The 11,816-nt window shown below is 46.7% G+C and overlaps 1 protein-coding gene and 1 pseudogene across 1 annotated transcript; both read right to left on the reverse strand.

The window, feature by feature from the left end:
- Positions 1 to 5,762: 5,762 nt before the first annotated feature.
- LOC112208534 (small nucleolar RNA U13) lies at positions 5,763 to 5,876 on the reverse strand (annotated as a pseudogene).
- Positions 5,877 to 7,431: 1,555 nt separating this feature from the next.
- On the reverse strand, positions 7,432 to 9,265 carry LOC100609552 (nucleophosmin-like). The gene has a single exon (XM_063790386.1). The coding sequence runs from the start codon at positions 8,950 to 8,952 to the stop codon at positions 8,470 to 8,472; it is 483 nt and encodes a 160-aa protein (XP_063646456.1). The 5' UTR covers positions 8,953 to 9,265; the 3' UTR covers positions 7,432 to 8,469.
- Between the last annotated feature and the right edge of the window lie 2,551 nt (positions 9,266 to 11,816).

An 11,816-nucleotide genomic window follows, 5' to 3' on the forward strand; every position in this document is an offset into this window, starting at 1 on the left:
TGGCCCCCGCAGGAAGGAAGCAAGAGGGAGAGAAGGGGGAAGCCCTACATGTAAGACACTCTCTCTACTGAGTCCTGCCGATCACAGCAGCTCCTCCTGGAGAAATGTCCACCCCAGAGTCGCCAAGTTAAGACCTCGGCCTTGCTCAGCACCTGCCCAGCAGCTGATGCTAGGACCTCTGCCACGCATGAGGAGAGGAACCAGCTCAGAGTGACTCATTGTACATCAGGCTGGCTCCATGGATCTGGATCAACGCCCTGGACCTCACCTGGCAGTGAGGAACCAGTGGGAAGAGAGGCACGTGCTGGACTCCACTGGACAGCACGTAGTCTCTCGGTGGAAGCAAAGACACCAGCCTTGCACCGAGCCAGCCCAGCCAGGGAAGAGAGGAGAGGAGGCAAGGCTGGGGGCTGGTGGGTGACTGTGTAATTCCCAAGCCAGGTGAAAATCTGTACAGGTTTTGAGGAGGAGGTCACTTCTCAGCTCCAAATAATAGAAGCATCCAGAAGGAAATAACCAGAGGCTTCTGCCAATTGATCTGGAGACTGGGAAAAGGTCCCACAGTTATTAATAACCTCCGTGTTCTGGGAACTGATTTCATGCACCAGACAAAGGGATTAAAAAGTTGCTGGTGAAGGCAAAGTGGTTTCAGCCAAAGCTCTCCTTTCTGTCTCCCAATAAATGAGCATTTTTCTCCACAGAAACCCTTAGAGCTGATTGGCCCTTTGACAAATCTGGTGAGCTGGGAGCTGTGTGGCTGATTGGCATATTTTGATAACCACTCTGTCGTCGTGAAGCACTTTCTTCCGGCAACCCCCATTTCACTCGCTCTGAGTATGGGGGTGAAAACAGTTGCTTCTGTAGCTTCTGAAAAAAAGCTGAGGATGGAGCCCACTCCTGGCCTGAGCCCTTAGCAGCATGCCCTATAGGAATCCTGGAAGAGAGACACTATATTAATTAATCCTTCAAAGTTAATGCAATGAACTTCAACTCGTACAACAGAGTTGTGGTGATGCTGTTACACAGCTGCCCTTCACAGGTATTGGGCCCACTCAGTAAGGGGATACAAATAAATAGGTTAAGATCTGAGAGACTGTTAGAGAGACGGCTTCCTGTAGAGACAGTGTTAGAAACCACAGTCGGGGCTGGGCACGGTGGCTCACGCCTGTAATCCCAGCACTTTGGGAGGCCAAGGCTGGCGGATCATGAGGTCAGGAGTTCAAGACTAGCCTGGCCAACATGGCGAAACCCTGTCTCTACTAAAAAAAAATACAAAAATTAGCCAGGCGTGGTGGCAGGTGCCTGTAATCCCAGCTACTCGAGAGGCTGAGGCAGGAGAATCACTTGAACCTGGGAGGTGGAGGTTGCAGAGAGCCAAGATTGTGCCGTTGCTCTCCAGCCTGGGCGACAAGAGACAAGAGCAAGACTCTGTCTCAAAACAAACAAACAAACAAAAAAACCAAAGTCAGCACAGTCAGTTTGCTCACTTACTAAACTATGAGCAACTTGAAGGAAGGGTAAGTGTCTCACCCATATCCATACCCATATCTGACAGTGCCCATCAAGATTAGCTGCTTTGTAAATTAATAATAATTGAATGGGCCGGGCTGTTGTGACATGGTGTTATTTCAAAAGACAACCAGCCACTACTTACAACTCCATTCCTGTGATAATATATTTCCTGGTCTCAGCCAAGGAGATAAGAACTGAAACTGCCTTTGCAAAATTATGACTGAGACAGTGAAAGAGATCTAACTTCACTGACTCCATCTTGCTTCTAACTTCAAAGCTATCCTTGTTCTTTCCTGGGCATAGGCTAAACTAACTTTGGGAGAAACTTAGTTTATAGTTTAAACAAAGATGGTAACAGCCCTTTCCCAAGCTGACCTCCTTCTTGCCTGAGGATTAGATTGCCTTTGTAGTACTAACACTAGCTACGATTGCCTTTGTAGTACTAACACTAGCTACGATTGCCTTTGTAGTACTAACACTAGCTACAAGATTAGAAATTGTGGTTTAGGAGTCATGCAGCTGGAGGCTACAAGATTCTGACCCTCCCTACCCTGCTCCTAAGATCAGTGCCTGAGATATTCTTCAGACCCTGCACTTGATGGATCAGCTGGCACCACCCAGATCAATAAACTGGCTCATCTGATCTTGTGGTCCCCATCCATGAACTGACTCAGCACAAGAAAGCAGCTTCCACTCCCTATGATTTCATCTCTGACCTGCCCAATCAGCACTCTTGGCTCACTGGCTTCCCCTCACCCACCAAATTATCTTTAAAAGTTCTGTATGGCCAATGCTGGGCACGGTGGCTCACACCTGTAATCCCAGCACTTTGGGAGGCTGAGGCGGGTGGATCACGAGGTCAGGAGATCGAGACCATCCTGGCTAACACGGTGAAACCCCGTCTCTACTAAAAATACAAAAAATTAGCCGGGCGTGGAGGCAGGCGCCTGTAGTCCCAGCTACTCAGGAGGCTGAGGCAGGAGAATGGCATGAACCCGGGAGGCGGAGCTTGCAGTGAGCCGAGATTGCGCCTCTGCACTCCAGCCTGGGCGACAGAGCGAGACTCTGTCTCAAAAAAAAAAAAAAAAAAAAAAAAAAAAGCTCCACTCCCCGAATGCTTGGAGAGACTGACTTGAGTAATAATAAAGCTCCAGTCTCCTGCACAGCCAGCTCTGCGTAAATTACTCTTTCTCTATTGCAATTCCCCTGTCTTGATGAATCGGCTCTGTCTAGGCAGTGGGCAAGGTGAACCTCTTGGTGGTTACAGAACTATCTCTTGTCTTTGTTCCCATCTGTTCCCATTGGTGGGATCCCCGGTCCCCAAGCACAGTCAGGAGCAGATCTTTGCCAGGCTCTGTGACTCACTCACAGCCCAACACGGGTCAAGTTCACAGTTCGTCTGTGCACTCAGCACATGCAAAGGTAAATTATTCTTTCCTATCCCTATTCCTGCAGCCCCTTTGTCTACTGATATAAATGTTGACCAGAGATTTTCTAACTCCCTCTCAAAGCCTCCAACCTAAATTACTGTAAAAGATGCTTAACTGGCCTTTGGTCCCTTTCAACCTATTTTCCTTTCTGCAGTGAGAGTGCTTTTTTTTTTTTTTTTTTTTTTAAGACTGAGTCTCACTCTGTTGCCCAGGCTGGAGTGCAGTGGCGTAATCTTGGCTCACTGCAACCTCCGTCTCCCAAGTTCAAGCGATTCTCCTGCCTCAGCCTCTGGAGTAGATGGGACCACAGGCATGTGCCGCCATGCTCGGCTGATTTTTGTATTTTTAGTAGAGACAGGGTTTCTCCATGTTGGCTAGGGTAGTATCGAACTCCTGACCTCAAGTGATCTGCCTGCCTCGGCCTTCCAAAGTGTTGGGATTACAGGTGTGAGCCACCGCACCTGGCCTGACAGTGCTTTTATTCAAACACAATTGGGTTTTAATTCAGCCTCTTGAATAGCTAGGGCTATGGGCACGTGCCACCAAGCCTGGCTTCTGGCAGATTCTTATAAACATACCAGCCGGGCACGGTGGCTCATGTCTATAATCCCAGCACTTTGGGAGGCTGAGGCAGGCGGATCACCTGAGGTCGGGAGTTCAAGACCAGCCTGACCAACGTGGAGAAACCCCGTCTCTACTAAAAATACAAAATTAGCCGGGCGTGGTGGCACATGCCTGTAATCCCAGCTACTGGGGAGGCTGAGGCAGGAGAATCGCTTGAACCCAGGAGGTGGAGGCTACGGTGAGCCGAGATGGCACCATTGCACTCCAGCCTGGGCAACAAGAACGAAACTCCATCTTTAAAAAAAAAAAAAAGTAAACATACCTATGACCTAGCATTTCACTCCTGAGTTATCTACTCACAAGAAATGGAAGCGTTCACAAAAAAACCTGTACTTGTCTTTCACAAAAGTTTCATTTCTAATAGCCAACCACTGGAAACAATCCAAATGCCCACCAATTGGTGAACAAATTTTAGTAATCGATACAGTGGGACACTGCTTAGAAATTTTAAAAAATGAATTACTGATACAGGTGACATAGATGAATCTCTAAAGCATTACGCTAAATGACAGAAACTAGACACAGAACACCACATACTGTGTTTACAAGAAAGAACAGAAAGGCAGAACCGTTGTTTCAGAAAGCCGATCAGTGGCTACCTGGAGCTGGGAATGGGGGAAGGGGCTTGACTGCAAAGGGACAAGAGTGATGGTCGGAGTAATGGTGGTTTTACAACTGTATGGGTTTGTTGAAACCCATTGAATATTTTATTTAAAATTGGTAAAACTTTACTGTTTGTAAATTATACTTAAATAAAGTTGATTTAAAAAATAAATAGGCTGAGGCTCAGTGGCTCACGCCTGTAATCCCAGCACTTTGGAGGCCGAGGTGGGCAGATCACAAGGTCAGGAGATCGAGATCATCCTGGCTAACATGGTGAAACCCTGTCTCTACTAAAAATACAAAAAAAAATTAGCCTGGCGTGGTGGCGGGCGCCTGTAGTCCCAGCTACTTGGGAGGCTGAGGCAGGAGAATGGCGTGAACCTGGGAGGCAGAGCTTGCAGTGAGCTGAGATGGCACCACTGCACTCCAGCCTGGGCAACAGTTCGAGACTCCATCTCAAAATAAATAAATAAATAAATAGGCTGGGCATGGTGGCTCACTCCTGTAATCTCAGCACTTTGGGAGGCCAAGGCAGGCACTTGAGGTCAGGAGTTCAAGACCAGCCTGGCCAACATGACAAAACCCTGTCTCTACTAAAAGTACAGAAATTTTACGGGCATGGTGTCAGGCGCCTGTAATCCCAGCTACTCGGAAAGCTGTGGCCGGAATTGCTTGAACCCGGGAGGCGGAGGTTGCAGTGAGCAGAGATCACGCCATTGCACTCTAGCCTGAGTGACAGAGCAAGACTCCAACTCAAAAATAAATAAATAAATAAATAAATAAAGTAAATAAAGCCATATAATAGTGAAAAACCCACCATCTGAAAAAAGACTAAAGAAGTGATAGAGAATTGCACAGCGTGGAGGCTTAAGACAGGGCCCTCTGGAGGAATCAACTTCCATCCAACAGGGGCTGTGTTTGGTGCAGGAGAGGTAGCCTGGAGGATTGTTCTGAGGCTGTGGTTCTTAAACTTTGGTTGCCATCAGGACAGCTTGGGAACTTGGGAAAAAACAAAGGCCCAGGCCCTATCCTGCTGCCATGAGCCTGGGCCTCTGTGTTCTTGTCAGGCTCTTTCTTAGGCCGTGACTATATTGGACTTCCCTGGTTTCCTCTAACTCACACTGCCAGTTCCTCCCCAGAGCTTTGTGTGCGTTCTTTCCCTTCCTGGAAGGCTTGGGCACTTTCCTGCCGCTGGGGTTGGGTTAAGTCCCCTTATCATGTGCCCCTGGCTTACTGCGCCTGCTTTCCATAGCACACAACTTATAATCACTTGTTTGGCATCTGCCTTCCTCATGGGATAGTAAGCTCTATAAGGACAGGGCCCAGGTCACCAATGTGTGGAACGGTGCCTGACACACTGTTCATTTATCTGTTCTTTGACCACGGTCCTGAAGAAATGCCCAGGAGGATTGACGAGATTGAGGTCAAGATCGTGGCCCAGTGTGTGGCGCTCCAAGCCAGCTCTTCCCCTTTCAAAACCAGAAAAGCCGCATGTTTAGATGCTCTAGGAGATTCATCTGCATTACAATACAGGTGGGTAATGAGTTTCCCTCATAAACTTTTTTTTTTCTTTTCTTTTTTATTTAATTTTCACATCAGATATGTAATGTGCCAAGGTAGTAACAAGGTTTGAGGGAGGCACATCTCACACGAATGTGAAAACTCAAAAGATCTAAACTAAGTTTTGAAACAAATCCACAAGTGGGTTTTTCCTCCACAGGGTAAGATTTTCTCCACATGTTTTGACTTGGGTGCATGGGCGTTGCCTTCCCTGCCTGTGGCCTTCAAAAGACCATGGGTGCGAAGTCCAAGCTTTGACTCTTCTGCCTATGATTCTCTGTCAAATGAGAGGCCAAAATTAAAACTACAATGAGGTATCACTAAACACCCACCAGAATGGCTAAAATTGAAAATTCTGACTATACAAAATATTGGCAAGGATGTAGAGCAACTGGGACTCCCATACATTGCTGTTGGAAATAGTTTGGCAGGTTCCTATAAAGTTAGTATAAATTTATCATATAACCCAGAGATCCAACTTGTACGTATTTATCCAAGAGAAATAAAAACATATGTTCATTCAAAGCCTTGTATATGAATATTTATAAGTGCTTTATTAATGATAGCATAAAACTGGAAGCAATTAAAATGTCTATCAGCTGGTGAATGGACAAACTGTGCTTCATTCACCCAGCAATAAAAAGAACTACTGATACATGGATGATGGTCTGTGAAACAGAGAAAAATGAGCCTATGCTGTATGATTCCATTCATATGAAATTATAGAAAAGTTTAGCCAGGCGTGATGGCAGGCGCCTGTAGTCCCAGCTCCTTGGGAGGCTGAGGCAGGAGAATCACTTGAACCCTGGAAGGGGGAGGTTGCAGTGAGCTGAGATTGTGCCACTGCACTCCAGCCTGGGCGGCAGAGCGAGACTCCGTCTCAAAAAAAAAAAAAAAAAAAAAAAAGAAGTTATAGAAAAGACAAACTATAGGGTCAGAAATGAGATCAGTGGTAGCCTGGAACCAGGGGTTGTGGGAGGAGATTGGCCGCAAAGGAGCATGAGGGAACTTTGGGGTGATGGAATTATTCTGCATTTTGATTGTGGGGCTGGTTGCACAAGTGTATGTATTTGTCAAAATTCATTCAACAGCTGGTCATGGTGGGCTCACACCTGTAATCCCAGTGCTTTGAGAGGCTGAGGTGCAATAAACTGATATTAAAGTCTGTTTTGGACCAGGCGCCGTGGCTCACGCCTGTAATCCCAGCACTTTGGAAGGCCAAGGCGGACAGATCACCTAGGTCAGGAGTTTGAGACCAGCCTGGCCAGCGTGGTGAAACCCCGTCTCTACTAAAAGTACAAAAGTTAGCCGGGCATGGTGGCATATGCCTGTAGTCCCAGCTACTCGAGAGGCTAAGGCAGAATTGCTCGAACTGGTGAGGCAGAGGTTGCAGTGAGCTGAGATCACACCATTGCACTCCAGCCTGGCGACAGAGCGAGACTTCGTCTCAAAAACAAACAAAAAGTTTGTTTTGTTTTTAAGGCCTACTTCAATGCAAGCAGAACAAATTTTTAATCTCCGAAAACATGGCTTTTGAAAGGAAACAATAAAAACTCTGCCACTGGGCTAGTGTTACCTGCTTAAAGGATCTGGTGGCTGAATGAAGGTCATTATATCATCAGAGAAAGCCCTCACTTCCTGACACAGTAGCATCTGTGAGGAACAATTAATTGCAACCCTATACCCCCCCCCCTCCCCGCACAAGTGATTTTTATGGTCTCACAACCCCAGGTTGTTAAAATGAGAGGTCAACATCCCTGCTGGTTCGTGGGAAATTCTTCATGGACACATACCTGCCTGGTGATTTGTTGGTCATTTTTCCATTTAGCAGGCAGCTGTGGGTAACGTTTAACTAGGAAAAGAGGGCTAAATTATGCAAGACATTTACAACGTAAAGAGGGGAGAAACTTCCCTCTGGTCACACTGGGGGTGGCAAGAGTACATATGGACTTCCTCGCGTTTTACCAGCAAAACAGGTGCCAAACATCCCCCGTGGGCTTCCGAGAGCCTCTGCCCTCAGCTTGCTGAGACTTTTGGAAACTGTTTGAAGGCTTCCAAACACCTGCTAACAGGAAGACAAAAGAGTGAGGTTTCTATTTTCTGACTTCATCAGGATGATAGGAATGTTCTGGAGTCCATTGCAGCCCCTTGCTGTGACCACACCAGCAGGGCGGGAGCGGGGGTGGCGCTGGCAGCAGGCCTCTTCCCACCACTGCTCTTGAGCTCATCTCTGATGGTATCATTCCCAGCTATTTGTTATAAGTTTTTCCTCTTAAACCTACAATTGTTTCAAATCTGCCAGTTTATCTTTTTTTTCTGTTTTCTTTCCTTTTTTTTTTTTGATTCATTCAAATATTTATTAAGCAGCTAAGGAGATACAAAGGCGACTTAAAACATTGTCAGAGGTGAGGCAAATGCACAAGTAATAGAAAGGAAAGGGCAAGGTTCACTGAATCACAGCAGTCAGAAGAAAGTGCTTTAGGGAACCAAGCGTGAGATTATTTCCAGCCTGAAGAGGCATGGGTGGCAAATCAGAAAAGGGGATTGAAATTAAAATAGAAGACTTCAGTCTGGATTGTTGATGACACTCAGTATGGACTATATTTGTCTCTCCTTTTCCTTTCTCCCCATCTTTGGGCTTAATTTACCAGTAGTGCCCAGGACTGTTCAATGCGCTTTTTCTATACTTGCTTGCATTTTCGCTTTAATGTCTTCTATGGAACTAGGTCCTTTCGGTGTTTTAGGAGTTTTTTCCTGTTTTTTTGAAGGAGTCTTGTCCTTTTGATCTTGGTGTTGACGGTTTTGAGTCTTTTCCATTCTGATTTGACTTTTGTGCATTTTTGGCTGGAGTATCTCGTATAGATTTCTTCACCGGCGCTTTTTCTTCAGCTTCCCCATCATCAAAATCCTCCTCATCATCATCTTCATCTTCATCAGCAGCAACTTTTACTTTTTTCTGTGGAATCTTGCTACCACCTCCACGGGCCGACCGCTTTCCAGATACACTTAAGAGTTTCACATCCTCCTCCTCTTCATCTTCTGACTCTGCATCTTCCTCCACAGCTACTAAGTGCTGTCCACTAATATGCACTGGCCCTGAACCACACTTCAACTGTAAGACCACTGGTGGTGTGATTTCAAAGCCCCCAAGGGAATCCTTTGGCTGTACAGACATTTTCAAAGTTGCCAGTGTTACTTTAATTGGACTGCCTTTGTAATTCATTGCCTCTACTTCAACAATGTGCAATTCATCCTTTGCACCAGCCCCTAAACAGGGAGAATAGCTGCGCAGGACGGAATCACACCAGGTTTTTTGTTTTTTGTTTTTTTTTTTGAGATAGTGTTTTGCTCTTGTTGCCCAGGCTGGAGTGTAATGGCACGATCTCGGCTCACTGCAACTTCCGCCTCCCAGATTCAAACAATTCTCCCGTCTCAGCCTCCTGAGTAGCTGGGATTACAGGCATGCACCACCACGCCCAGCTAATTTTGTATTTTTAGTAGAGACAGGGTTTCGCCATGTTGGTCAGGCTAGTCTTGAACTCCTGACCTCAGGTAATCCACCCACCTCAGCCTCCCAAAGTGCTGGGATTACAGGAGTGAGCCACCATGCCCAGCCTCCTTTCTTTCTTTTTTTTTTTTTTTTAAGACAGAGTCTCGTATATTGCCCAGACTGGTCTCAAACTCCTGGACTCAAGCAGTACTCCCACATCCCAGATAGTTGGGACTACAGGTGTGTGCCACTATGCCCAGCAAATCAGCCAATTAATAAAAAAAAAAATCTGTTGCCTGTATTAGGACATTTTTGCTTGCCTGTGACAGAAATCTAACTCAAACTGGTTTTGGGGTGAAAAAGAAAATGATTAGCACACCTTACTGAAAAGTCTAGGGAATGTCATGCATGGCTAGATTGAGGGACTCAGACAAGGGCCTCAGGAAACCATCTCCTTCCATCTCTTGGTTTGGCTTTCTTTGGGGCTGGCTTTATTCTTGGGCTAGGGCTCTCTGTGGTGATGAAAGGGCCGCCAGCTGCTCCTCCAAGTTTGGAGACACTGTGGGAAGTGTGCCTATCCCAATAGTTCTAGCAAGAGTCCTAGGGAGGACCCTCATTTGCCCAAACTTTATAACATGTCTGTCCCTGCGGCGTGGGCCTTGTTGCCACTGGCAGGACCTCTTGCTGGGGTCACTCACATGGGTTGATTTGAAAGGGAGACTCGCATGGGTTGACTAGAGTGGGGAGAGGTGGTGAATTCAAAGAAAATTGGGAGGCAAACACACAGGGACAACGAGGCTGGAAACCAGAAACAGCAGACGTCTGCCACAGTCCTCCTGTGTTTCTTAGGCATTTCCTAGCATGGTGTGCTGAATCTTAGGTCTTCCCTAACCCCCACAGTGGCATCAGATAATTTCCTTCTTTCCAATGAATGAACTCATTGGGCACTTCTCTCACGCCCACATCTGAACTATTCACTCCCTTGGCACTTCCTGGGTACCTGTTCTGTGCAGTTGATTGCCAAGTGTGGGGCAGCAGTGGGGGTGGGCACAAGGTTGAACGGGACACAGTCTGAGGGAGACAGACAGTAAACAATTACAGTGGGGTCTGTCCCTCTGGCTTTTCAAGTTTGTGCCCACCTTCCTGTGTTCCCAGTTTTTTTACCTCAGAAATGCTCTCTGATGTTAGACACTGATCTGTGACAGGTAGGACAGATCAGTCAAGGTGGTTGGAGGAGCGTGGTTGTGGGAGGTGCGTTGACTGTGGCTATTTACTCTGCCAGAGAGGAGGCACTGATTGCTCTGGTCAGCACAGTCTTGGAGCTGTCCCTCACCAGGGCAGGCTGGGGGTTGCATCAGAACTTCTTTTCCAGTGAGGATTTGTGGGGCTCAAATGAACTCTAGAAATTAGGGCAGGAGGGACCTTGACTGGCGAATTCAGTGCCTTCTCTCCCTGATACAAGTGCCTAGGCTCAGAGAGGGAAGGGGGCTACACCATGGCACCCCAGCAAGTTCGCACATGCCCGGAAGACAATCGCCATCCCTGACTTCTGCCTTGTGTTTCCTGCCTTCCCCACCACTGCGGCCGGGGCTTTATGGAATGTAGTTAATTTCATTTCCTGGGAGGCAAAAAAATTAATCCAGTAAGAGAAGAAATAAAAGGCAATGCCTCTGGTTTACAGAATGCCATTTCCAAAAAAAGGAAAATGAGTTATGGAGAAAGATTTTCATGGAATGAATGGGGAAAGTAAGAAAATAAGTAGCTAATACTGAAAGAAAAACATGACATACTGGGGACTAAAAGAGATACAGGTGAGCATAGCAAATGTATGGCGCCTACAACAGCCTAGATAGGGCCATGGATAGCTTGCATGTGGCCAGCATCATAATTCATCAAATCCAAGATGCCTGTGGATGTAAGACACTCCACAATTTATGTACCATTAAGAAAGAAAGAAAACACTCTGCCAATTATACTCTGATATGCCACAGGTGAATTTCTGTGGCCAAATCCATGGCCTGTAGAGGTAGATGTAAAATCTGCACCCCAGCCGGGTGCAGTGGCTCACGCTTGTAATCTCAGCACTTTGGGAGGCCGAGGCAGGTGGATCACCTGAGGTCAGGAGTTTGAGACCAGCCTGGCCAACATGGTGAAACCCCGTCTCTATTAAAAATACAAAAGTTAGCTGGGCGTGGTGGTGCACGCCTGTAATCCCAGCTACTCAGGAGGCTGAGGCACGAGAGAGAATCACTTGAGCCAGGGAGGCAGAAGTTGCAGTGAGCCAAGATCATGCCACTGCACTCCAGCCTGGGCAACAGAGTTAAAAAAAAAAAAAAAAATCTGCATTCCTTGCTCCCAATCCCACTAAGTGAGAGTAAAAAGAATAAGAACCATGGACAGGACTGATCTGGGATGCATGGTTAAGGACAGGACAAGGACTCAACTAGGAGGAATCATTTACCTTACACCAGTTTTGATGCTAAGCATCACAGGAGAAGTTTGAGGCAAGCTGCCTAACAAAAGTATGATCTTCTATGAACTGGGGTCTTTGTTGCCTTGTTCCTTCCAAAGGGATCCTCTCATTCTTAACCTGTCCA

The sequence above is a fragment of the Pan troglodytes genome, chromosome 13, assembly GCF_028858775.2.
Source record: "Pan troglodytes isolate AG18354 chromosome 13, NHGRI_mPanTro3-v2.0_pri, whole genome shotgun sequence".
Classification (NCBI taxonomy): Eukaryota; Metazoa; Chordata; class Mammalia; order Primates; family Hominidae; genus Pan; species Pan troglodytes.